Source organism: Manduca sexta, chromosome 4 (genome assembly GCF_014839805.1).
Source record: "Manduca sexta isolate Smith_Timp_Sample1 chromosome 4, JHU_Msex_v1.0, whole genome shotgun sequence".
In the NCBI taxonomy this organism is placed as follows: domain Eukaryota; kingdom Metazoa; phylum Arthropoda; class Insecta; order Lepidoptera; family Sphingidae; genus Manduca; species Manduca sexta.
Genome location: NC_051118.1, coordinates 3,394,385 through 3,422,378, shown reverse-complemented (window position 1 = coordinate 3,422,378; position 27,994 = coordinate 3,394,385). Strand labels below are relative to the sequence as shown.

General features: G+C 36.5%; 3 protein-coding genes across 5 annotated transcripts in view; 2 read left to right on the top strand and 1 right to left on the bottom strand.

The window, feature by feature from the left end:
* The window catches only part of LOC115450342 (sodium- and chloride-dependent transporter XTRP3), a 41,203-nt gene that overhangs the window by 6,066 nt on the left and 7,143 nt on the right, over positions 1-27,994 (bottom strand). For all 3 annotated transcript variants that reach the window (XM_037441180.1, XM_037441188.1, XM_037441182.1), the window contains exons 2-10: positions 23,694-24,326; positions 18,328-18,560; positions 17,346-17,576; positions 16,710-16,820; positions 15,463-15,704; positions 12,476-12,626; positions 11,939-12,140; positions 11,388-11,547; positions 10,220-10,382 (exon numbers count right to left, since the gene is read on the bottom strand). In XM_037441180.1, the coding sequence (XP_037297077.1) occupies positions 10,220-10,382; positions 11,388-11,547; positions 11,939-12,140; positions 12,476-12,626; positions 15,463-15,704; positions 16,710-16,820; positions 17,346-17,576; positions 18,328-18,560; positions 23,694-23,955 (1,755 nt within the window). In that variant the 5' untranslated portion in view covers positions 23,956-24,326. The remainder of the gene's footprint in view (positions 1-10,219; positions 10,383-11,387; positions 11,548-11,938; positions 12,141-12,475; positions 12,627-15,462; positions 15,705-16,709; positions 16,821-17,345; positions 17,577-18,327; positions 18,561-23,693; positions 24,327-27,994) is intronic.
* Positions 559-3,732, top strand: LOC115450344 (esterase E4). The gene is made up of 3 exons (XM_030178341.2): positions 559-749; positions 1,540-2,765; positions 3,225-3,732. Exons 1-3 carry the CDS (start codon positions 594-596, stop codon positions 3,406-3,408), a joined length of 1,566 nt encoding a protein of 521 aa, XP_030034201.2. The 5' UTR covers positions 559-593; the 3' UTR covers positions 3,409-3,732.
* Positions 6,815-9,607, top strand: LOC115450343 (acetylcholinesterase). Its single transcript, XM_030178340.2, has 3 exons — positions 6,815-7,111; positions 7,474-8,708; positions 9,206-9,607. The coding sequence occupies exons 1-3, from the start codon at positions 6,956-6,958 to the stop codon at positions 9,390-9,392; spliced, it is 1,578 nt and encodes a 525-aa protein (XP_030034200.2). The 5' UTR covers positions 6,815-6,955; the 3' UTR covers positions 9,393-9,607.

The following is a 27,994-nucleotide window of genomic DNA, read 5'->3' as shown; positions in this document are numbered from 1 at the left end:
ATAAGGAAAATTATACAAATAAACTAAATGTTTTACTTGTTCTTGGCATTGAGTCGTATTTCTCAAAAGGGGATTTACATACGAGAAACTTCTCGAATACGGTTCAATACATAAATTATTTTATTTAAGAGTAACTTTTGCGCATAGCTCCACGTAGTTAACGTGACTTGGGATAAAAAGTAGCCGTAGGGGAAGGGAGGGGTTGGTCACTAAATAGTCTATAGTTTCCTATGAATAATAGTATTTTCAAAATCTGTCCAGTAGTTTTAAAGTTGATGGATTACAAACAAAACTTTGCTCTTGATAGAATTAGTATACTTATAGTTTAGGTACAAAACGGCGATAACCTGATTGGGAGTGGAACGGACTGTCAAGATAAATGACCTTTCTAAAGTTATGTGTGTATATTTGTGAATTATCACATGCTCTAACGATCAAGAAAAACATCGTAAGGTAATTTGTATACCTCATAAGATGTCTATAAAATTTTTGACTCGCGGCGTTTTTACATCACCAACACGGAACCATAAAACCACGTCATCGGCGTAACTCGTCCATACAAACATTTCGCGTTATTCTCTCTCGCAGTGAGCATGTGGATATTGGTGTTGTTACTCGCCCCGGCGTGGGCCGAGGATGTCATAGTGACTACTGGCAAAGGAACTGTGGTTGGACAGACTACTAGCGATGGATATAAGACCTTCTTCGGTGTGCCTTACGCTAAGGTGGACGAGGGGAATCCCTTTGGTGTAAGTTAACCATTTTTTGTTATCTAATCTCGTAAACGTTAATTGTCATAATTTTAATCATTTCTCATTTAGTTTTAGTATTTATAATACCCGATAATATTTAAAATAATAAAACATTATAAAAAATATGGTTTTGGTGACTTAACAAAAGTGTAAAGGCAAGTTGTTTTGTTTTAACTCTGCCCACCCTTTTAGAGCATATAAAGTCTATAAAAACTACATAAAGTCTACTTTTAGAGTATTTAAGTAGGTACGGGAATAGCAATAGGACATTTCCGTTTTCATCGCTCGTTTTCAATTAAAACCATATTTTCTCATGTGTTTCAATTCATACGCAAATATTTTCTTTTCTTTTCTATGTTGTACCGACTCTACGCAATACATCATGTTGTCAAAAATGACTAATAAGATATGTAATTTAACCTAAATTATTAATGAGACTATGACTAAGAATATTTCCAACAACACTTTTCTTGTTATCTCTATTAAGGGGAAGATACATTGTTCGAGAGTCCTTTTTAATAGCACTCACTGCTCTGTGTTCACTATACCAACTCGGAGGGTTTTGTCTTCTTCAGTCAAAATTTAGATAAGTGTAACACTTAGGCACCTATATTTAACATCATAAAATAATAACTTTGGTGATGCTTTCTCTCAATTTATATGCAAAGGGCTACTAATTGGGAATTGAATAACAAATATGTTGGACTGAGGCCAGCTAAAACTTTGTGAAAATACAAAAATGCTTACAAAGTTACCGATGAATTTAAGATAAATTTATTATTTCCAGAACTCACTAAACCAGCCGGCTTTTAAGAAACCATTTATAGCCAATGACTCTACTATTTTATGCCCCCAAGCGACAGTTTTTGTGGGCGGAATACTCCAATGTTTGACACTCAACATTTACGTGCCAAACCAAGCCGGTCCTAGTAATACGAAGGCGGTATTCGTATGGTTCTACGGAGGTGGCTTCTTCTTCGGATATGCCGGCCAATATGGCGGTCAATATTTAGTCCAACAAGATATAGTAGTCATCACAGTCAACTATAGACTAGGCCCGTATGGTTTCCTTTGTTTAAACGATCCCAAAGTACCAGGTAACCAGGGACTGAAGGATCAAATCGCTGCTTTGAGGTGGATCAAGGCAAATATCGGCGCGTTTGGTGGAGACCCGACGAAAATCACGATTGCTGGAGAAAGCTATGGCGGAGGATCCGTTGATTTTCATCTGTACTCTATGTACGAAAAGTTATTTGACAAGACTATAGTCCAAAGCGGGTCGATTTTCACTCCTTACGTATTCGGTAAGGGTGATCCTAACGCAGCTATAGAACTTGCTGGAAAAATGGGACATGAGAGTATGAACAATGACGATGCAATCAAATATTTAGCAAGAGCCGACCCTGTAGAAGTTATGAAATTCGCACGCAATTTGACTAACATCTTACGACCATGTAAAGAGAAACCCTTCAAAGGTGTTTCAAGTTTCATGACAACAGATCCCTATCATTTCCAAAATTCAGCTAAAATTAGAAATGCTAAAATACTTATTGGTTACAACAGTAAAGAGACCTTTGATACATTCGTTGATAAAGATGATGCTTTCTATAATGGATTACAAAATGCATTCAGCGAGAGACTGGGCCAGATATTTACTATTAAAAAGGAAGAATTGGAAACTCTCGCTAAGATCGTCCGTGACTTTTATTTAGGAGGGAAGCCGATAGCAAAGGAATCAAGGCTCGAACTGAGCGACTTCTTGTCCGATTTCATGGTGAACCACGCAGCGGAGCGTTCGGTTAACAATTACGTGAAATTTGGAGCAGAAAAAGTTTATAAATACATATTTTCCTATATTGGAGGAAGTCCATACAAGTCTTTGTCTGGAGTAGGAGCATTTCATACCGAAGAACTACAATACCTTTTCCAAATGACACAAAATCTCACTTCTGATGAACAGATCATGATGCGCAACAGGATGACAGAAATGTGGGCTAATTTCGCTAAGTATGGGTAAGTTGAACATTCTGTAAAAATTATATATTTGTTGAGAATCTTCTTTTGGCGATAGACCTTTGGAGTCTTATATGATTTCATTGTCTTAATTTAGAACTTTATACCAATCCCTTGCTAAAGTTAGTAGTGGACTAGCAGTTCTTGAATTCGATTGCCAGGGAGGGGGGACAAAACTTTACATAGGCTTTTAGAAGACGATCTTCTGGGACTTCATTCCTTAGAGATAATTGACATTAGTCAGGCGGCTTCATAAAAAATAAGCAACTCTGGAACATGCTTGAAATAGTGTTGCACCAACTCCGCATCTTGGTATTTCACCACATATCTCATCTCAAAGACTTCCACCGAAGAAGAGTTTCCCGAATATTCCTATCATAGAGTTTCATAAACTCTCTAGAAGTAATCAGCTTTGTTACCGTTTCTATTACTAATTTGTGATATAAATTTACATTTTAGGGACCCTACACCGCAAGTGACAAGCCTGCTGCCAGTGAGATGGACGCCGGTGACAAATACCGAAGCCAGACCGTATATGAACATAGACGTGAACATGGAAGTGAAGAATTATGTCAACCAGCAGAGGATGGCCTTCTGGGATCTCATTTGGAACCAATATTGGAAGACTTCTCCGGCTATTTAAACCAAATAGAATTATACATAGTTTGCATAATCATTTCTTATGTTTACACGAATTAAAATTTTTTATCGGATTGTTTGTCCAGCGACAATGCAGGCTGCGAAGTCTCCGCACCGTGGAGAGTAGAATTAAACATAAAAAACGCGAAATAAAGTTAAATAATTTTATTCCCAATATTATTTCTACCTATTGCTGTTCACTTCTAAATGTAGGCCTTCTCATCTGATCGCCAACCATCTCGGTCATAAGAAGCCATCTATCAACTTCCTGCCGCTTTTTTCAAGTCCCCAGTCCTTTGTGCAGGAAATATATTTACGGAAAAAGCAATATTGCCTTTTTTTTCCACATTTTCACACCTCGTATCCTAAACTCATGTCTTTGGAAGAAAAAAAGGTATTAAAAATGAATTTACTAAAATTCGTAAGATAAAATAACTCGAAATTGCAATGGAATAAGCATCCAACGCAAGTTGGTGTGATTACAAACTGATTTTAAATGATTACTGTTTGATTCGATGAAAGTCAAATTCAGTCTACGTGATTCGATTTTCGTTCAATCAGCGTTGTCTGCCGTATGCAGATGCCAAATCAGAAAAAGATTCAAGGCTTGTGATGCTGATATTATAGGATCAGGGCTTGTTGGTTGGGTTGTCGCCGGTCTTAGAGGGAAAAAAGGATAAGAGAAGAGGGTGGGAAGCGGCAGAAACTGCTTCCCGCAACCAAATTGACCATACGAAACGTAACAGTAGGCTGTTACTTCGGTAAATTGTGTAAGATATTGGTATAACCCCGGTTGAGCTGGTCCATACATGCCATAGACTAATGTTTACTAGGCAGCTACCACCTCTACCAAATAAGAAATACCCGTTAGTACCTACACTAAAATAAGAGCGTATTGAGATTAACAAATTTTTAAATGAAATAATTTATTTGAATCCGTAAAATGTTAAACATTGTTTAAATTTCGTAAATATTTATTCTAACAGTTGTTTTCAAACACAATAGATCATTATAGCTAGAAAATAATGTAGAGTCAACATATATTGAAACGATATATGAATACTACTTATATCTTTACAAACTCCAAACAAAAGCGTATGCATTGCAGTGAGATGTAAATTCTTGATTTATTTTTTACAAAAGTTGTGGAATGTTGTTATGAGGAATAGTAGAGTAAAAATAGTTATTCCGGTTCTTAAAACAGTCAAGGAAGGACCGTAGTTTGATCAGGAAAATTCCATATAAAAATCCATACATACATCTTTGATCTTTTATTTTTTTAAGAAGGGACTAGGTAGCTATTATTCAAAAAGGTTAACCAAAAATTCGTAAGTTTGAATAACTCGAAATTGCAATCAGACAAGCATCCCAGGCAGGTTGGTGTCATTGCAAATTTTACTGAGTTTCATTGACTACTGGTTGATATTTGGTAAAGATAAAATTCAATGTGTTAAACTTGAGTTTTGCTCACTTATAGCTTAGTCTGCAGTCGTATGCAGATGCCACAGATTGCATCAAACCTACAATTTGCCAGCTATGTAGGTTTCATATATGTGGCAAACATACATAGAACCAACATAGCCATTTACTGGACAAATTTCTAGAATCCAGACTGACAAAAAAAAACCTAAAATGACTAAACCCCACCCGGGAATTGAACCTCTCACAACAGTCCCATCGTAATACAACTAATTACGCGACTGTGGCGGTTTATAATCAATACTAATATTCTATATGAGATTGAGGAAAATCATCCTAAACACGCTCAATGGTTCAGCCTCTTGACATTATGAGTCAGATATGTTTTCACGACGAGGGGAATTACATACAAAAACACACCACGAGCGTGGTTCTGTATAATATATAATATTTGACTAGTATTTTCTCTCTTGGTTTAAATTCGTTTCTTAGGCAGTATTTATATGAAAAAAATATTAGAATAGCTCGCTTGCGTACTCTATAAAGAAAATTATCATTAGACATAATATAGTACTTAATAATTTGTTATTATTTATAATTACAACATGTAAAATTTCCAATATAGTTTTCTTAGTATATTAAGCTTTTGTTTAAAAGTCAGACTACCATAGATTTGTAATTTTAGATGTGGTTTTAATTTGTGTTTTTTTTTTGCTTTCCGTGAAAGATAAACATTACGTGTAATTTGTGAGTGTTGTGAATTTTCTTTGTTACTACACAGAATGTGATTTTAGTATCTAGTACTAGAAATAACAAAAGTATGTACCGTTGGAGACCCTTATTTAAATAAATAAATATTCTATTAAACACAATAACATCTTTTATTTCTTCTGAAGAACAGTTTAGAAACGCTGCTGTGTTTCGTTTTAAAGGGGATTACAGCACAACATTGCCTACTGAAATGACATGAAAAGTTTAGTTTATTTGATGAGATAGATTTCGCTGTTGGTAGTATATTTTTTATATCCACCCGGATAGCGACCATCACAAGATGTTAAAACCCGCCATAACGGCTCACGTAAGTGTGTCGCGTTCCGGGATCAGGCTGTGTATATCCGGTTCCAACAGGCCGGCATAATTGTATCGACTGTCGAGGGATAATCATCTCTCGTCAGTCGACATTCTATTGGACCACTCCACTTACTACCAGGTGCAATGGGGACACTTTGTCGTGCACTCATAAAAAAAGATAACGCGTAAAACCAATCAATGATTTATTTGAAGTTACTATTGTTGTTATTTATTATTTATTCAGACATGTAGCTAACTATTAATTCTGATTTTATATACTATTTAACTGTAGTCATATAAATAATACGATAAAAGAATATAAAAAGAAACGCGATGGCTTTAAATATAACACTAAAGGTGAATATTTCAGATATGAAAAGTCAAGTAAGTTTAGTAAACATTTATAATTATCAGTTGGTATGCAGTTTATTGGCATTTTAAGTATTCGTCCCATGTTAATTAAGTGCTATTAACAGAAATATTGTTGACATTATTATCATTTTATAATAAAGTGAGCAAATATATATTATTGTCTATTTGTTTTGGCAGCATACTTAGGCTATGGCCTAATGAAGTTAGCGCGCAATAATTTTAGTAATTAGAAATGAATTTTGAGACTGCCTTGGTGGCATAGTTGTACTGTGTGCGCGGTATGGCAGCTCTCCGAGGTCCTCGGGTTCGAATTCCAGGCCTGGCAAAAGTTGATATTTGGGTTTTCTGTTGAGTATTAGCCCGGAGTCTGGAATTTGTGCCCGATATGGCGATAGGCTCGCCCCCCATCACATTTTGGGACGAAACATACTTGGCGCAAAGTGGGTGTCCTGGTTACGCCTCTGCATACCTTTTTGGTGATAAAGGCGTGATGTGTGTGTGTGTGTGTGTAGAGTCGGTGGGAATTTCAATATAAATAAATTGAAATAAATAAGAACATTAAACCACATACGTCAAAGACTCGCAAAAGGTTTTTGCATCACAAAAACAATACAACGGATCTCTGAAATCACTTTATCGTCACAACTTGTCCACACAAACAGACGGCGCGTTCTCTTTCCGCAGTAAACATGTGGATATTGGTGTTGTTACTCGCCCCGGCGTGGGCCGAGGATGTCATAGTGACTACTGGCAAAGGAACTGTGGTCGGACAGACTACTAGCGATGGATATAAGACCTTCTTCGGTGTGCCTTACGCTAAGGTGGACGAGGGGAATCCTTTTGGTGTAAGTTTAATATTATATATAATTTTAGTTATGCATATTGTCTTTTCCAATTGCCTTAATGGTTTTTAAATGTAGGGTCAGTGCAAAACACTTTATCAAATACGTTGCAAGAAGGATTTGTTTTAGTTTTTTGGCCGACCGCCGGGCTGACATTGGAGACCTTGGAAGCCTTGCAAAAAGTGGTAGAATAGGCACACATCATATGGTCATCTTACCTGGGATTTGTACCTAGGACTTCCCAGTAAAATAATAGAATTTGTTTGGCATTTATGATTCATAAGAAGTTGAGTTATCTTGAAAATAGAAACAATACCAACTTCAATGCCACCCATATACTATAAACAATAAATTTTCGTTTTCAGAACTCCTTGGAGCAGCCCGCCTTCGCGCAACCATTCAAAGCCACAGACCCTAATATATTTTGTCCCCAAGCGGGGAGAATTGAAGGAGGAACACTCCAATGTCTGACACTCAACATTTACGTCCCTAAAGATGCTAATGCTAATAATAAAAAGGCGGTTTTTGTATGGTTCTATGGTGGCGGTTTCTTTGTCGGATATGCTGGCTTATACGGCGGCAAATATTTGGTCCAACGTGACATAGTAGTCGTTACTGTCAATTACAGATTAGGGCCATATGGTTTCCTTTGTTTGAACGATCCCAAAGTACCAGGCAACCAGGGATTGAAGGATCAAATCGCTGCTTTGAGGTGGATCAAGGCAAATATCGGAGCGTTTGGTGGAGATCCGACCAAAATCGCAATTGCTGGCGAAAGCTATGGTGGCGGAGCTGTCGATTTCCATCTCTATTCCAAATATGAACAGTTATTCGATAAAGCTATAATCCAAAGTGCTTCTGTTTTCACACCTTACATATTTGGCAAAGGCGATTACAATGCGGCTAAAGAACTAGCAGAATTAATGGGACATAAGAGCTCGACTAATGACGATGCAATTCGATTTTTAGCAACAGCCAACCCGGTAGAAGTGATGAAACTGTCACGCAACTTAACAAATTCCCTACAGCCGTGCAAAGAGAAACAATTCAAAGGCGTCCACAACTTCATCACAACCGATCCGTTCCATTTCAAAAAGTCTGATAAAGTTAAAAATGCAAAAATACTCATTGGGCACAACAGTAAGGAGACTTTTAATATATTCGCTGATGGAGATAAAGATTTCTACAAGAGTCAGCAAAATATATTCAGCGAGAAGTTATCGGACATATTCGCACTTAAAAGAGAAGAATTGGAAACGCTTACAAAGATCGTTCGAGATTTTTACTTAGGTGGAAAGCCGATAGCAAAGTCATCTATGCTTGAACTGACTGACTTCTTGTCCGATTTCATGGGAAACCATGCTGAGGAACGTTCAGTAAATAATTACCTTAAAATAGGAGCTGAGAAAGTTTACAAATACGTATTTTCGTACATTGGAAGCAGTCCATACAAGGATATACCTGGAGCAGGGGCCATACATACTGAAGAGCTGGACTTTCTTTTCGAAATAGCGCGTGACCCGAAGAATCTCACAACTCCTGAGCAGATTATGATGCGGGATAGGATGACGGAGATGTGGGCTAACTTTGTGAAGTATGGGTAAGTTTAACATACAGCAAACTATCTCTTCTATACGAGACTATCTTTCTATTAAAATGCGTTGTATCGGTTCCGTATTGACCACTATATTAAATCACTTTTTCTTTTTGATTAAATAAAACGCAAAACTGGCCATGCGTTGACATTTTTATTCGAACTGGATTGACAAGCAAAAAAAGGAAAAATGGAGCTACTGTTAGTTTTAGTTTTTATAATGAGCGCAAGATGGCTCATATCAACAATTTATCATATCTGTGTACATGCTTAAAAATATATTATATATCGTTGTAACATGCGTTATATATGTTTGGTCAATAGTTTGTTATCTATTTTAGATTTTAGTACACAGTTACATCAGATTAGAAACTCATCGATAATCATAATTCACGCTAGGAAGTCAAGTTTTAACAAAATATGTCTGTATAAAGAAAAACTCTGTTAATTTTGACAGTATCCCTTTGTTTCTAATAAGGTATAATTTAAACTATACTTTTCAGAGACCCAACACCGAGAGTGACAAATTTGTTGCCAGTTAAATGGACGCCAGTCACTACTGGCAATGCCAGGCCGTACATGAACATAGACGTGAATATGGAAGTGGGCGACCACGTCAACCACGAGAGAATGGCCTTCTGGGATCTCATATGGCATAAATATTGGAGGAATTCTCCATTGCTACATTAGAATTGTCGAATCTCACTATCAGTAAATATCCATACGTCTCGTTATTTTGCAAGTGTTTTTATTAATCATTTACTAAATTTATTTCTTGTTTTTTAAGTACTTTATAACATGACATCTATAAATATATGTACTTAATTTAGGAATCAATAAAAGGAATTAAATATTTTACATGACCAACATTTCTAATGTCACCAATAAAGAATTTTCGAATTTTCTTTTACTTCTTTGTAAGGAGTGGTTTTTAATTTTGCTCCAACGTTACGACAAATACAGGGTGTTGTAGCGGCGATAGAGTAGTTGGGTGTGGACTGCCGAAACGAATGTCCGCAGGTTCAAATTCCAAGGACACACACTTCTGACTTTTCTAAAGTTATGTGTGTATTTTTTGTGAATGATCGCTAGTTTAACGGTGAAGGAAAATATCGTCAGAAAACCTGCATACCTGAGAAGTTCTCTAAAGGAAATTTTAAGGGTGAATGAAGGCTACCAAGTCGCACTAGGCCAGTGTGGTGGACTAAGGTCTAATCCCTCTCAGTAGTAGAGGAGGCCGGTGCCCAGCAGTGGAACAGTATATAATACATGGCTGATATTGTTATTATACATATACAGGGCTTTATTTCGGAGACATATGCATTGAAACTTTTACCATGGTAAAGTTACGTAGGTTGAAGTCAAGCAACACCTTGTCCTTTAACACTTATCCTTAAGACAAGACTCCTCAAGACAGATTAGTGTTCCCAGAGACTCGCCGAGCTTCAACGCTCGCTTATAATTACGTGCCATTGTCGACCTGGGTTTACAATATTGTAGGTGTGATGGGAACTTACCTCGTCAGCATTCCAAGCGCCGTACATGGGCGGGTTGATGAGCATGAACACGAGCGACGAGAGCAGGATGCAGGTGACGATGGCGGGGCCCACGTAGCGCCACGTCACTTGCCAGTAGATGCCGGGGCGGTAGCCGGTCATCTCGTAGATGTCGTTTGTAAACCTGATAGACAAGAAACGTCATAGATAAATCTATCGATTTGTGGTAAAATGTGGAACTAATTTCTGGTACTGATTGTTTTTTTTCCTGATTAGGTTATATGATTCCTTCCTAGCTGAATTTTTGTCACGGCGGCCAATATCAACAGAGGTCAGCCGAGTACACCACAGCAGTGGCGAAGGGTGAAAATTTTCAAAAGGGAACCCGAAAAAAAATTTTTTTCTCTACAGTTAACATAATATAATACGCTGTTCACAATAAATTAAAATCAGTAAAATATCATAATACTTAATAATTCCCTTCTAACATAAAAATTATGTCTAGTCTCTGAATTTACAAAATAATCATATATTTTCAACATAGGTACCTAAAAGAGTCCAACAAGAATTAATAACGCACAAACACTAATTATACATTCTAAATTAGCTCAACATGAAGCCGCAAATTCTCGGGTTACCCTGAAGTACACAGACACGTACGCACACATGTATTTTTACGTCACTTCCAAAAGATTAGACAAAGACACCGCGCTGCGTGTGAAAGAGAGAACAATATCGCGAGGGAAGCTATGCACGGCCGGGTTCACTTCGAACACTATAAGGCGCGAGCACTGCGATTGAGTTACGATTTAACAAATTGACATGTACGACAGATATCATTTAAGTATTGATTTAATTTAATAATTATAAGATGACTTGTTAGTTTTATTCTAATTATATTGTTACGTTTGTCTTTTATTATTTTTAATTACTTTACAAAAGGTAACCCGGTAGGAATCGGCTTGTATGGACGCTTCGCCACTGCACTACAGGCTATATCATAGTGCACAAGTATAAGCGCAATACACAGGTGCACTCTCTGTTCTTTGACTCTCATACGCTGACATAACCGGATAGAGATCAGTCGCAGTATCAACGGCTTTACAAACTTAAGGCTCTATAATAAACCACTGACATAAACCAAAAAAACACTCATTCAACACGATAGATTAAGAACTGTTGTACTCACTTCTCATGTCCATAAATGTAAATAACAGCGATCATCTCTAGCAGAGCGACGACGACGAGACCAATAGTGCCGGCGAACGAGTCGAACATCTTCAACCAGTACTCTCCCGCGCCGGTCGTGAAGATGAGCCCCACGAAGAAACAGAAAGTGCAGACCACGCCTGTGTAGAACACATTGATTTTCATTGAATTGTTATATCAGCTTTTTGTCTCATCAAATTGGATTGAAATATTAATTAATATTAAAAATGTAAGCTAATTTTACTTGTTGATGTATATGACTGTTTGTTGTCCAAAATAAAATAAAATAAATTAAAGTAGCGATTACGGAAATTAAAACTGATTATAATACTTAGAAGTAAACGTGAAAACAGTCTCAAAATTAAGTAGTTTCAAATGTAAATATCAATAATAGTAATTGACAATGCCATCGAAGCATGAAATGAATACTGGGGATGCAAATATCACCAGTAAAAATCAAATTACACTTTAACAGTATTTAAATATCGATAGTTTTATAAGCAAAAAAGTAGTTCATTAAAAACTGCCTACCAGTAATAACTGGCTTGCTCAACCTCTTGAAGAAGTCGATATCAAAGATGGTGCACAGCATTCCTTCCATAATGCCGATCTGGCTTCCAAGGCCCAGAGACAGCAGCATGAGGAAGAATATGATGGACCAGAAAGGAGCTGGTGTAAGCTTCAGAATAGCCTGCGTGAACACTATGAAAGCTAGCCCCGTGCCTTCAGCTGCCTGGAATAGAAGGAATCAATATCAATATAAAAAAAGATTAAGGAAAAACAATTTATTGTTAGGCTAGGATATCAAAAATATAGAAACTCAAATTTATATTATTAATATTTTATCACTGCGTCCAAAATGAGGCTTCCACTAGCTATATATAATGCAACATGTTTGGAATGGAATAAAAGTAGGTAGAAGAAGTAGATCTACATTAATAACTCCTGGGAAAGTGTGATTTTGCTTATACAACAATCAAATTTCAAAGAGAAAGCCCAAAAAATGAAACACGACTTTTAAATAGGGTTTTCTTATCTGTTTTGTATAGAACCATAAAAAGTCGTTACCTCCTCAAGCTGCCGACTCATGGTGCATCCAGTGAGGTTGAGGGCTGCTATGGCCGTACCGTTCAGTCTCGGGAACTGCTCCCGATAGTAATCTGCCGTGGAGTTGAGCGTGAAGCCCCCGATATGGTGCAGGGCTAGGACTTTAATCTCCCTGCAAAGAGGAAACTGCGTTATTATGGTGGCATTTTTTACCATTCCGCACTACATCTATTTCTGCTGGTAGTAGGATATATTTTTATTCGCCCCGATAGCGACTACCGTACACAAGGTGTTAAAAACCCACCATAGTAGCTCACGTAATTGTCGCGCGTTCCGAGATTATCCTGTATATATCCGGTTCTAACAGGCCGGCATAATTGTGTCGACTGTCGAGCGGGAACTATCTCTCGTCAGTCGACATTTTATTGGACCCCACTCCACTTACTATCAGATACAGTGGGGTCACGTAGTCATGCATAAAAAATAACTGCAGCTTCTATAAGCCAGCGACAGTAACTTATATAACCAAGTTGTGAAGCTCCACGAGTCTCTAGTACTACTAATCAGTCTAAGTCTAAATTATGGTACGGAAAAACACTGCAAGGAAATCTACATACTGGAAGATTCTCGAAGAAGTTCGAGTTGAGAAGTCAAGCCAGCGTGGTGGACTAAAGTCTACACCTTCTTATAGAGGATACCAGGTATATATACTGCCATTATTATAATTGCAAATCAAATTGATGTTCAACATTTTGTAGTTAGATAGTTTTTACCTAGATTTTGAACCACAATTTTGATACTAGTGGGATTAGTGATACAAAAGTTTGAGCATCACAGTAGCGAATAATACACGGTCGGCACGCAATAGCGAACCATTCGTAGATAACTCCGGTCCGCGTTTATTTTTAGAAATAGTTTAATCGATATGAAGGTTATTTACTTTCTTTAGAATACGTGATTTTACGAAATGGCAACGGCATCATATTATTCAGACTATTTTCCTCATTTGAAAGCTATTCTGATACACAAGCATTTTGAGACGTGATTCACAATACTAATGAAGGCGTGTTGTGCATCTAGGGTGCCCACTTTTCGCAATGTTTTCCGTCTCATGATATGATAAGGTGAGTCCATATCGGACACAATACCGACTCCGGGTGGATACTGAGCAGTCTAACCTAATATTACTTTGCCCAACCCGGGATTCAAACCCGCGACCTCAGAGAGGTATAATACTGCACACGCAATACGACTAAAACATCGAGGTAGTCATGATACAGTCAGTTCTTTTTTATTTTTCTCATAATTTGAAAGTATTTTTTTGTTTTCTTTAAATTACTCTCTTTACTGTCTGCCTTATAAAATTGTATAATAATTGTTAGTTGTTACTCTTATTGCGTGAATGTTGTATATACCTTTAATGGGCATGTGTATCAGAATTGTTTTTATATAATGATGTTATTCGTTATTTATTAATGCATACATGCTGGTGGTGTGTCATTAAATAAATAAATATTATACAATATTATACCATTAAAGTGTGGCATTTTATTTTATGGTTATCTATTATAGCATTTATCCAAAAGTATTAAGAACACTTAGAATGCCACACAATCGACAGCGATTTATTTGCTCATTAATTCTGGACAGGGGCTCTTCATTTTCCGTTGCGAAATAAGATCAGACATAATTCACAGCTGGTTTATTTATGCTCTCCACGCTACCGATTTTTTAGTCCACTTCGTGTAATAGTTATAAATAATAAAGTTATGTTAATATTATAATATATATTCACGCGACGTTGGCAAAATCACCGATAAAACAAAGAAGAATACAGGATTTGAACAATGGGTAATATAAATCAATTTTGATGCAATATCGTCCACAGAATATCTAAATGCATCAGTCCAATTGCCATTCAGTGTCTTATTTGACCTTATGCCTGCTTTGAACTTTGACATTACTCGACTAAGGCAAACATTCTTCCTAACACATAAAGTACGATACAAGCAAAATAATTGCTTGGGCACGGTCACACAGGCCACACTGAGCAAACACGTCAATTTGCACGCGAACTTTATGTATGACGTGTTAACTCAAAGCAAACAGAAAAATATTGTTTGCCATCAGTAGTTCGAGCTCTGGCAGTATTTGGCAGGTTTGAAAATACTTGACAATACTGTTCTTAAAGGTATTAAGTGTCGTTATATTGGAATAAAACTGTTTTCAGAATTATATCGCAATTTTTATATTATAATTAGCTGACCCGACAGACTTCGTCCCGACTTAACTATGAATTTGCAGCGCGCATTCTGTCAATCGCTGACAGATATTTTAAACAATTGACAGTTATATAAATTTAATATTTAAGTTAAGTTAAATTCTTAAATTTTCTAATTATCCGCGCATTTTTTTGAATTTTTTCTTTCATAACAATCTTCTCCTGACAATAATTAAGGCGATACCTCAAGGTCCATTTTCATACATTTTGTTTCGGCTTTAATCTGGGTAACTAAACAAGTATTGGCAAGTAAAGAATTTAAATTCACGTCTAGTTAGTGATTAGTTCTCGCAGTTGAAAGAAAAACGTAAAAATAATTAATAATCATGGATATTTCGGCCTTTTGTTTAGTTACCCAGATTAAAGCCGAAACAAAATGTATGAAAATGGACCTTGAGGTATCGCCTTAATACAACAAAAAAGAGCGAAATTGTTCCACCCGTTCACGCGTGATGCGACGACCAAGGGAAATAGAGATTCATTTTTATATATATAGATTTTGTCCCGACTTTCGAAGACTTTGCAGCATTCATGGCCACTTCTGAGGTGTTGGTGGTCCGAGTAATCAAACTTACAATATCTACGTACATTTTACAATTATACAAGTATGTAAAATGTTGGTAGATATTGTAACTGACTTTTCCGATGACCCATTCCTTAATCCCACGTGACCATAAAGACTGTTAGTTACTTGCTAGTTTGCTTATGGATCTTAAAGAATGCTTACTTGACAATACAGTTCTCCACCATGGTATAAGCCTTGAAGCCGAGGATGCTGAAGATGACCACGGACGCGTAGATCGCTGTTAGGGCGTTACACACGGAGACCAGGAGGACATCCCTCACGCAGTTATTGTTCGGAGGGTTGTAGGAGCCGAAGGCGATAAGGGATCCGAACGCGAGCCCGAAGGAGTAGAACACTTGTGTAGCCGCGTCCAGCCATACCGTTGGATCTAGAAGTTTCTCCAGCTGAAATAGAAAGAGCCTAAGTGTATGAGAATAGAGTCGATCAGTGAAGTATGAAATTTTCTGAAAGGAAACCCGACACAATTTGTGGATACTAATAATATACATAAACGAAGTCTGGAAATCGTTTCAATGTTGATTAGATTTTACAAAAAATACCAAAGGGAATCCAGCAGGAATCGGGTTTTGACTGGAGTTGTTAGTCTAAGACGAGTTAATAAAATAAAGGACGAGGAACAATTTTGAAAATCAGCTTCACTGTTAAATTCTTTATGATCAATATTTGCAGAATTGCAGTAAATTTACAGGCCCCGCGTACGATGTCCTTTCATCTCCAAATTGAAATCGATTATGCATTAATAATCTTTCGCAATGTGTTCCAGTAGTCATGCGCGATAAGCGATTAGCATTGGTCCATACAGAACATATTAATCACATACATTAGACATACATGCTCCTTAGTTATTATTCATTAGAATTATTTTACGGATTTTATCTTGGTTTTTTATATTATAATTTTCTCTTGATGTTTCGAAGACTTTACAGCCTTCATAGTCGGGGGGACTGAGGTGTTAGTCCTCCAAAAAGTCAGTTACAATATCTACCTACATTTTATACTTATATCATTGACTTCAAGACACTGTAAACTCATGTTGTGTAGACTGGACCATCAAGAGTAAAAAAAAAATATTTATTTGATTAAAATTTAAATTAAGAAACAAAACAAACAAACATGAACGCGACTCGCTGATGAACTCATTGTAACAAGTTACGATGGGGTTGCCTTATCCAAATAAAAAACTCCGAAATTAAAACAAAGATTTAAAAAAAAACGAGATAAAATCCGTACAATAATTTTATTTTGATGTCTAACATTCGCGTAAAAATAAAAAATCATTATTACATTCTTTTGTATAATAAAATTACTACTTTAAACAAATATTTTGCCCTTATTATGAAACGAGGAGCTACTTAGATTGCCTATACGAAAAGTAATGAGCAGTTTACCTTAGGTTTATACATGTGTAGGATCCCATCAGAAGAGCCGGGCAATGTGATGCCGCGCACGAAGAAGATCGTCAGCACCGCGTAAGGGAACAGGGATGTGAAGTAAACCACCTGTAAATAAAGAAAAAATCGTTATCTTTGGTTTTTTTATTGCTTTAAATGATGAGAATAGGTTGCTGTTCGCCTGATGGTAAGCGATACGACCGCCCATAAACAGTAGAAACACCATCCAACACCTTGAATTACAAAGTATTGTTTGGTATTCCTGAGACATGAGATGTTAAGTCTTGTCCAGTAGTTACACTGGCTACAATGTTCTTCAAACTGAGACCCACCACTGTAGGTAGATATTAGGGGGCGCGCGGGATGCTGTCTTATAGATAAATGGTCAAATGATACCATGGCCTAAAAACTCACTCATAATTATTTATTGATTAGGCAGAATACACAAGTTGTATGAAAAATAGGTATTATTTTCGAAGATAATTCACTTCAATTTCATTCATGAATACTCAGAGTAATTTAAAAAAAATAGCAGTATTAAATTCATCAACCTGAAATTAACAAAGGAATACGAACTCAAAACTATAGGACATTAGTTATCATTTTGTTTCACAATTGCTCTCGTAAACCCACCTTCCCACTACTCTGGATCCCCTTCATCACAATGAAGAACACGATGATCCACGCCAGCAGTAGGTACAGTACAATCCACCACCGCGGCACGCCCGGCTCATCGATGCTGGGGGAGGCGTCCAGCGCCTCGCGGTACCAGAAGTAGACCGTGGCTGAGGCCTTGTTGCATTCAGCCTCGGCTGTACCGTTGTCGTAAGGGCAATGAGCCCATGGTAGTTGATCGGCTGTTAACTGAACAGAGTTAAGAGCAATGTTAGTTCAAGGTAATGAGCGTAGCTGGTAGGTAGTACCTTTTGAAATAGGGAATTATCTAATGGCTCATTTCAATTAATCATTCTAACGGCCATCTCGATAGTTGATTGTGTTTTGAGCAGACGGCAGCTAGTGGCAGTGATGAGACTCCGCTCCGGCCTTATTCCGACAAATATGTTTCAATATCTTGTGCGAACGTCCGACTCGTTAAATTGCTCCGAATGTGGAGTTAGAGAATACGTATGTTTTGTCGGAGAGTGTGCGGAATGGACCTCACATTTTGAGTTTCAATGTGGGCATTATAAATATTTTCGTCAATGTCAGCTGTATGTCGAATTCGTTACAATAGAAGACTTAAAATACGAAACAGCATATCTGAAATGATTCTGTTTCTATATTCCAAATTTATGCTTTCTTTGTCGTATTCTCTTGCTACCATTGGATTGATTTATTCTACCATTAATTTATCTTTAATTACCATGACTGGTTTAGTTATAACGACCGACAGTTCGTCAGAATAAACTTTGAAGGTAAGAGTATTTTCTTTTTTAATCAAATAGGTTTAAATACGTTATAAAATTTTATTTGATTAACAAAATGCCAAAACATGAACCCTTACGTAAACAGTTTTTAAAATGAAACATTTTAATAAATCATAGATTGACTTGCGCAGTCGAGTGCAGTAATGGAATTGTTAGCCCAGGCCTTTAATTCCCATAAAATCACTCACCCGTATACTATTGAAGAGATAGAAAAACACCCAAGTGATGATCACGTTATAGTAAAGGGCCACGAAGAGTGTCACCACGCAGCTGGAGATGCCGATGCCACCGAGCCATGGGTGGATGGTGTTCCACACTCCGAGGGAGCCCAGGCGCATCTTCTGACCGATGGCCATCTCGATCAGGAAGAGCGGGATGCCTTCCAGCACTAACATGATGAGGAACGGGATTAGGAAGGCACCTGGGGATAAAGAAGGTTGGTCGTTAAATTATAATTCTTTTTTTCGTGTTCTACCAGTGTTGTTTGTAGTAGGGATGTTCCGGAGCTTCGATTCCAATTCCGATACAAGGGAACTTACGATTGATGTTACACTCCCGATTTCGATATCTGTTTCGATAATTTTGAATCGAAAATTATAACGAATATCAAATGCACTGATCGATCACAGTCAAAACGTGTTTGGAAAAGTTTGGACTTGTCACCTAGCCAACCGCCTCGCGCTTGCATTCATCGTTGAGCAATTTTATGTTTTGATTAATCTCTGTACTAGTCTGTGTCTCTGCCTCCGACTCCGGTTTCGATTCTAATTCCGATTTCGGTTCTGATTCCGGTTCCGATAAGTCAGATTTAAAAGTTCCGATTCCGGTTCCAGAATACTCACTTCCGAATCATCCCTGGTTTGTAATAAGTTGTGTGAATGAGGGGGAGACCGGTGAGGGCTCAGTCTACTATAAAATACTAGGTGTTGGTTGCGGATTTGCCTGCGTGATGGACTAATGCATTAAAATCAGTAGTAGAGAAGATACGTGCCCCAAAGTGGGTCAGTAATAGCGGGTTTGCGGCATCTTGAAGCTGTAGTATTATATTTTATTGAAAACGGCCTCTGTTAAGCCTATGTTGGCATGAAATTGGCCGATGACCTTAGCGATCTGATTGCCTTGGAGCGGTAACTACAATATATCATAAATCGCATTTCCTTGCGAAAGTGGTAATACGTTTATTGCCAATTCAATAATTCCGGTCATAAATAAGATCTATTTTGCCCTGGAACTATTTGAAATTAGTTTTTCTATTTAACTACGTAGCTTTTCAAAATTAAAACTATTGCATTATCATATGGAAAAACGCTTATCTTTATAACTGAAAATAAGCAATCAGGTAAATCATTTCATAAGTGACCTTCATTTGTTTAGACATTTACATAACGAAAAATTCCAGAGGGATTACATACCTCAACGTGTAAAAATTTTTACTTTGTTGTTTTTACTTGCTTTTTTGTTAAAGTTAAACAAAAGCATAGCAGAGCAGTTGAACCGAGTGCAATTTGCAATATGAATGCGGCTGTAATCGGCTGTAGAGCGAGTGCCGTTGCCTTATGGCGGTGTGCCAACGATGGAAATGATTTTTGCGCATCAGAAAACTGAACGGAACTTCGCGAATTGAATAGATTGTGCTATAATAGGGCAAATTGTGATTCAGATAGGGCTTTAAATGGGTTACGAAAATATGATTTTCTCTATTTCAGATAGATAGTGAATAGGTCTTTTGTGTGTAAGAGACTTTCGTAACCTTACTTTCAATTTAATATCGATGTGTGAAAGTCAATAATATCTAAGCGAGAAATATACTAAAAATGATTTATATACATATTTGTAATTGCCTAATTTCTGCGTAGTTTAATCTAGGTTATATATCTTTAGGAGAAATTTTATATAATTAGACTTTATTTTTATAAAGTAAATAGTTTAATTCTTATGAAATATATGTTGTCCCACTACTGGGCACGGGCCTCCTCTACTACTGAGAGGGATTAGGCCTTAGTCCACCACGCTGGCCTAGTGCGGATTGGTAGACTTCACACACCCTCGAAATTCCTATAAAGAACCACTCAGGTTGCAGGTTTACTCACGGTGTTTTCCTTCACCGTTAAAATAAACGATAATTCATAAAGTTTTATTGTTATGAATTTTCTTACTCCAATTAGCCCTACTCAAAAGTTTATTCATTGTAGCTTAGATATAATTGCTTTTCAAGTGTCGATATTTCATATCTTTGTTAAACTGTTTGGTTGACTGTTACAAGTTAACGCAGTTACTGATACACGGGCTTGGAACATGAATAAACCATGTCCAGGATAATCATATAGTCTACTTGTATGCCGGTAATTGGCTCCCTTGGAAAATATTAGAATTTAAAGTCTGATTTTTGAGTGGCGTAGAGCCCGTATAACCCGATTCCTGTCCACTTCCCTATAGTAATTAAAAAAAAAAATAATAATTATCATTACAACGATCTACATGCCGTATTTATGCACATTAGTATGAATACTGAATAGGGAGTGGCGGTTTCCCTTTCAAAAAACAGACTATCACTGTCACTGTATAGACTAAAGAGTACAGAGACGATTATGAATTCAAACTCTACGACTCTACAGCGATTTTTCATCAATAATTTTGTCTAAACTAAATAATCGATAAAAATAATTTTAAAGATACACAATACAATCAGAATCGGAATCAAAACTATAATTGGGCATTTAAAATTCCATTTATAGAATCAGCTGTATTGATTCAAACCGCAACAAGGCTACGCCGTAGACACGGCTCGTAGATGTTCTACGGATAACCTTTGCTCTTTGCTACAGTGCGTCATATCTGAATTTGTTCAATAATGTTGGCTTACGTTCCGATCGATTTAGATAGATAGTCGAAGGCATTGAACTATGTACTTAATATACTTATTAAAGATAGCTTTACTATGTAGGTATTTCGTAGGAGATAGTAAGTTTGGATACTGATTAGGTACTGTAAATTACACCGCCAATCAGCAGATAAAGACTTTGTAGCCAATGTCAATAATCTATTTAGGGTCATTTTCACATTATGTTACTAATTGAAACCACATCTACTTGGAAATAATACTTTACTATAAGTTACTTGAGCCGTAAATGCAAAATGAAAATGTGTAAGTTTCGAACAAAATTAATATTAATAAAAAGTAATTTTAATTTTACGCGCCTTAATGCTACTTCTCTAAGAGAATTTGTCGGAGCGGCAACATCATACTTTCAGTGAGCAATACACTCAACCACACGGCATATTTGCATTGAACAATAAAATGATAAAAAAAAAGAACAGAAAACTAAAACCAGGATTTTTGGTGAAAATATTCGTTATTAATGGATGATTTTTAGCACAACGCTAGCAAAGGTGAAGATGAGTATATGGTTTCATTTAGTAACGCAATATCAAAATGACCCTGTATAAATAAAATTAATGTAATATAGGTAAGAGTATTACTTGAGAACTACTCAACTGACTACACTGATTCCTTTTTTGTTATGTTCCTAATCAAGAACTCAATTACAAGCCAAGGTTTGTATTCGGGAATAATTTAAAAAAATTAACGAGAAAAGTTGATAATTTCGATGATATTTTGTACACGCTATTCTCTAAAACCATCTCACCGATTTCATAGAACATTTTTGTTCAGGGTTTAATTAGTTGCAGCTTGAATCATAGGTTAATTTTGGGTGTGTGATAAGATGGAGCTGTTGTGAGACATAAAAAAATGAAGGTAGTTCACATAAAATTATATTATGTAATATCTATGGCAGGATAACGTCTTTCGGACTGATAAAAAACACTCTTGTGTGCCAAATGGAATGTTATTGTGTTATCGTATATGACATAAAATAATGGATCAAAAGAAAATAACATGTAAGTACCGTACACAAACGTACACATTGTATACATTAATGTAATGTGAAAGAAACATATTGAAACCAACATGACTAAAACAGTATTTTGCATGCTTACTATTACACGGTTATATTATTGAACAAATTGAATTGTACACATAACGTATAGTCTTACCTTTTACTGTATTTTTAAGTACCGCATAGACGCTGTTTAACTGTACCAAACAGTGCTTGCAGCAAATATTAGAAAAATATATCTATACCAAATACACGACCCCAAAAGCAGCAAATAGCTGTCAATGTTACATGTTAATGAATAAACGAAACTGATCATAGTGCAACTGGGTTTAATAATTTATCTATTATTAGACCCATTAATCCACTGATGATTAAGAGCAATTTATAAAAAAAAGAAAATAAATTAAAAAAGTTTATTTTAAAAAAGGAGTCCGTGAACACGTCGACAGACTTACAAAATCAACCAACTTACAATAAATGAACACAAAACAGTTATGTATTTTATACATTTTTAAATATCAACTAAATGAGGGTAATTTGTCTGTGCTTACTTGTCGAAATATTGAATTTACATAACAAATAGGTACACGTTGCGTATCACTAATATGCCCTAGGGATTGCCGGTCACGTTTGGCATTACGGCTGTATAAGTCAATGTCTTTAGCTAAAACATTTCGATGAGGTAGAGCCGAGCTATTCGAAATTAAAATTGGAACGTGTTTCGCATGCTCCAACTAATCAAAATCCAAATATTGAATCCCTCATTGAATCCAAGTATGATTTGCCATAAGTACGTTGGACTGCCCACAGAGTGCATATGTTATACAAATTTATTGACATTTTGGTGTAGTTTGCAGTGGATCTGATATAATGCGTCAGAAACTTCGTGTCGGGATTATCAGTTTTATTTTACGCCATTGATATTTGTAAAACTTGATTGATTCTTGTTAACGCGTCAGAGAAATGAGACAAGAGGATAGATACTCGATGTTAATGTAAAACACATTCGCGTTTAACGATTCGTATTATTATCACGAATCTCAGATAATTATTTGAAAAGCTATATCCCGACTAATTCAAATGACCATACAATCAGAATATATTGCTAGACAATAAAAGTAATTAATGCAATTTTATCTTTCCAATGCTTTCATACATATATCAACTTGTTTGTAGCGGGATTTTAGGAACCATGCCCTTTTTTGAGATTATCCCCCTTTTACAACAACATCTGTGACCCCTATAAGATTGATTGTGGGAAAGAATTTATGAGACCGAGTGGTGTAACTCGGCAAGGCCCTTGGTTGGCGACCATGTCTGTCCAACTATCCTATATAGGTCTTTGTTTAGCCTTAGTTTATGTTTGTAGCTATGTATTGAGAATTATATTTAATTCACATTCTAAACGACATACAGTTAGGTTGGATTGCGCAAAATTAGTTTCCAAAAGCATTCATTTAAAATAAAATCTTCGCAAGGAAAAAAAATGTACCGTAAAATATATGTTTTTGTTTCATTATATAAAAACGTGTAATTATAAAAAATAATTAATAGCATTTTTAAAAAACATTATAGTTGTAATAAAAAATAGACTTATTTTTAACTAAAAAAACAATTTTTAAATTATGTAATAAATTTTAAAAGAATTCACTTACCGCCGCCATTTTGTTGACACAAATACGGGAATCGCCATATATTGCCCAGGCCGACCGAATACCCAATGATGGACAGGAAAAACTGGAGCTTCCCTGACCACGCAGCGCGGTCTTCCTCAGGAGCATCACGTTGCAAGGACCCTCGTGATCCTTGAAGAACGATAGTAACACCATGAGGCCTTTCAGAGCCATCAGAACGAGTGGTCAACGGCGCCAACTCGTGTCCATTACGGGGTCCAATAGGCTCAGCTTTGGCCGCCATCTTGGTAATTTAATTTACAAATAATTTATTGTCTTTTTATTTTAGTTTAACGAGGTTTTTTAAATGATATCTATTGCCTATAAATATGTTCATAATATGTTATGGACAAGTCCCATAATAATCGAACCGTATCGCGTCCTTTTTGACGAATTGCACTTCTTTAAAATATGTTTTGATTTTTTCCAACAATTTTTCTCTTAGTTTTAGTGAATCTCTGAAGACGTTCGTTGCCTCTCTGGGCATATGAGTCGCTATCAGTTACTTTTTAAAGAAACATATTTAAATGAATTGTTAAGTTTTTTGTTGTTTTATGTTAATTGTTAACGTTTTAATCCATTATGTGTTCCGGGTAGACCACTTAACGAGATGTTCTGAAACAAAACAATGTTAATTAGATTTAACAAAAATAAATTCAATTAATAGAGATTTTTATCGTCTGAATGTGATTCAGGCTATATGTACCTACTTATATGTATATACTTCAGATAATTTAAGAAACGAACTTATACCTAATTGGAGTAAAAAATGACATAGTTATGGCTGCAAAACTCTGTCCGCGGTGAACAAAATTTTACGTAATATTAAAAAGTTACGTTTCTCTACGTTCTCTTACGTTAAATATGTATTAAACTACTCTCTACAATTAAATATTTAACATTATTATTAGCTTATACGATAAAAACATGTCACAATTAAATCCCTGATTTCGACACCGTAATTATTCCTAACCTATAACAACCTTACAGTTAAATATTAAAGTGTCGCCCACGGTGACCCGGTGCGACGGGGAATTGTGCCAAGGCCGCGCCGAAACGAGGGGCGTCATTATCCCGGCCCCTAAAGGAGAAGGGGGGAGGGCACCCCTCGCAGCTTTCTATTCAGGCCACAGCTGGCACTGACGCAGGTTTTGTTCTCGAGAGAATTTATTAATTGGTAAAGTTTCATTGTTTAAAAATTGAGTTGATTTGTTTGATGTTTTTGAGAACCTTAAGGTATGGCGATTTCATTACGTTGAGGATTGTTATGTAAGTATGGTAACTGACCCCACTTGTAAGTGGCATCTAGAGTATCGATTGACGAGACCTGATTATCCCTCGCCAGTCGATATAATGGCGGTCAGGTTGCAACCAGACATACACAGGCTGATCCCGGCACGTAACACACGGATCACTCAGTTAATAAAAGATACATATTCCTATCCCGTAATTTCCCGGTCTTCATTTAATTTCCTGTTGTTTCCCTAACTTTATTTTACAAACTGCAACTTACTTTATAAACTGTGTAACCAAAAACGTTGACATCGGCAGATGCGCAAACCGCGCCTTGCCAGAGAGAGAGAAAAAAAAAGATACATATTTATGAAGATAGACGTCCTACCCTAAAAGGAGATAAAATCCTAAAGGCCGAGTATAGATACGTATCGTTCCCAATTATGAACCTAAACATCTTTATGGGCCCGAAAACACATAAAAAAATTCATCAAAATGGGTCAAGCGGTTTAGAAATTCAGTGACACACACGCACAGAAGTATTATATGTATATTTGTTATAAATATAAAAAAAAAAAAAGTTTTCTATAATTTTGTAATTTTCTTAATTATTCTTCTTTCTGTGAGAACTTTCTACATAGTATAGGAACTCTTAAAAAGCGGTTAACTCGTTCTCAAACTATGACGTGCCCAAGGGAAATAGAGATTCGTTTTTATATACAGTATTGCGAATGGTGAAATTTCCCTAAATGGAAACCCGTCATAACTTGTAGATACTAATAATAAGCATAAACGCTGTCTGGAAATCGGTTTAATGATAGTGAGATTTTACGTAGATTACAAAAGGAAAAAAATAACCTGAGAAATTCTCTATAGGAATATTCGAGGGTGTGTACCAATCTGCACTGGGCTAGCGTGGTGGACTAAGGCCTAATCTCTCTCAGTCGTAGAGGAGGCCCGTGCCCAACAGTGGGACAGTATATAATACAGGGCTGATATTATATTATTATTACAAAACGAAAGCCGTTAGAACAGGTTATATGGACCTTTGGCTACTGATATAGACATGGAATTATATAAGTCGCAGAAAAGCAAATACAATAGGTAAATGTTAGATGTCTCCAGTTCTTCGGTCATGTGGCGCGGAAACCCCTGACAACCTGGAACGATCTATCATGTAAGGAAAGGTTGAGAGTAGCAGACCACGTGGCCGCAGACCAGCTCGTTGGGTTGATCAAAAAAGCAAGACGCTAGCATGACTGTCCTGGAGGCACTGCATCTGGCGTAGGACCGTCATGCCTGGCAATCAGCTGTTCAAGACTCGACCAAGTGACAGGGGCCATGATCCTCAGCATTGAAGGAACGATTAGAGAGAGAGAGATGTATGTAAATGTTATGTACCTAGATACATGTTCCTTGAGACTCATTTTGGAAATACTTGGTGAATACAGTTTTCTTACAAAGACCTTACTTTCGTATATACGAGTGACAAGTTCATGCCTCAGGCGAGTGAGAGAAATCCCTTTGACGGCGAAATTAAAAACGTCTGACTCTGTTTGTGCCAGCCCATTTACAAGTTTCAAGGGCATGTTTTGCCTTCGGGCTTATGGGCATCCACGACTTATACAAACCAATACCGTAGGAAGAAGTACAAGTACTCGTAACTCTGAATATCGCGTATGTCACGAAAATTACCAAATTCTTATATAGATAATATTAATACTATAATAATATAGCTTTATTAAAATTTTATTCCATACGTAGGTAAACATGCAATAAGTGGCTTAATTATTTTAAAGTTGTTTTTGTATGGACCCCCTTCGGGTAAAAATCTCAAAGGAACTCCACTTATCTCTATCCTTCGCGACGCTTAACCAATCTCGGCCTGATGAGATATCAATTATATACATAGTTGTCTGCTACCGAGAGATTTCTAATAGCTTCGACATTCTTGTATATAGGGTTCCTCACATTTTCCTTCACACACGTCAACACCAGCTAAAATGTTTACGTAACTTGGAAAAGCTTTTGGTTTCAAACCAGCAGACCTTACAGTAATCTGTTCATTCTCATAGCAACCACCGTATACAAGGTGTTACAACCCGCCATAGTGGCTTACGTAAGTGTCGCGATCCGGGATCAGCCTGCGTATACCCGTTTCTAACAGGCCGGCATAGTTTTGTCGACTGTTGTGGGGTAATCATCTCTCGTCAGTCGACATTCTATTGGACCCCACTCTACTTACCGTCAGGTGTAGTGGGGTAACTTTACTGGGCCCGTATAAAAATAATAATAAAATCACAATCAAACTAATGCTATGTAGATAGTTACATCAACTTTAAAATGTGTTCTAATAATATCTCCATCCAATATCGAGATTAAAATAAAAATGATGGAATTAAAGATTGTATCGTGAGTATCGATCGACCCACTAAAGTTGTTGGAATATTGAAAACGTCGCCTTGAAAACATAATGCATTTGTAGTGTATGACGCTGATTTTTTAAAAGGTAGGCAGAAACGAATTAACTTTCATTTCGAGTATCGTTGGGATACTAATTCCATCCTAGGACAATTGTTGTAAGTAAGAAAAAAAATTTTTTTTTAAACCAAATCACTCACGCAGATTGTACCTTTATAATATATGTAGTCTTACAGATAAGCTTGTTTATGAAAGTAACAACTTTATATTAATATATTACATATTATTGATTAATACCATCAGTAAATGACGCCACATACTCGTCTTTACCTCTGCTAACATTGTGCCAAAAATCATCCATGAATATCGAGTAATAATATCAGCCCTGTATTATATACTGTCCCACTGCTGGGCACGAGTCTACTACTGAGAGGGATATTTTTTCATTTCTTTTTTATATTTTTCCTGTGACTTTTTTGGCAAGAGACCTTTTTTTATGTTTTTTTTTAATTTTTTACGCTATTCTTTAGTACAACTTTATTTTTATTGTATGTAAATTCTACTTTCATATATTTTATTTACTTCCGTTTATTATCTTAATCGACCTTGTTTTTTATATCTTTTCTTTT

What these genes read in the sequence shown, in the direction of transcription:
- LOC115450344 (XM_030178341.2), top strand. Translation starts at nt 594, where the DNA reads ATGTGGATATTGGTGTTGTTACTCGCCCCGGCGTGGGCCGAGGATGTC. An exon ending in ACGAGGGGAATCCCTTTGGT is followed by an intron (nt 750 to 1,539) that starts GTAAGTTAACCA and finishes TATTATTTCCAG; the next exon opens with AACTCACTAAACCAGCCGGC. An exon ending in GCTAATTTCGCTAAGTATGG is followed by an intron (nt 2,766 to 3,224) that starts GTAAGTTGAACA and finishes TTTACATTTTAG; the next exon opens with GGACCCTACACCGCAAGTGA.
- LOC115450343 (XM_030178340.2), top strand. Translation starts at nt 6,956, where the DNA reads ATGTGGATATTGGTGTTGTTACTCGCCCCGGCGTGGGCCGAGGATGTC. An exon ending in ACGAGGGGAATCCTTTTGGT is followed by an intron (nt 7,112 to 7,473) that starts GTAAGTTTAATA and finishes TTTCGTTTTCAG; the next exon opens with AACTCCTTGGAGCAGCCCGC. An exon ending in GCTAACTTTGTGAAGTATGG is followed by an intron (nt 8,709 to 9,205) that starts GTAAGTTTAACA and finishes TATACTTTTCAG; the next exon opens with AGACCCAACACCGAGAGTGA.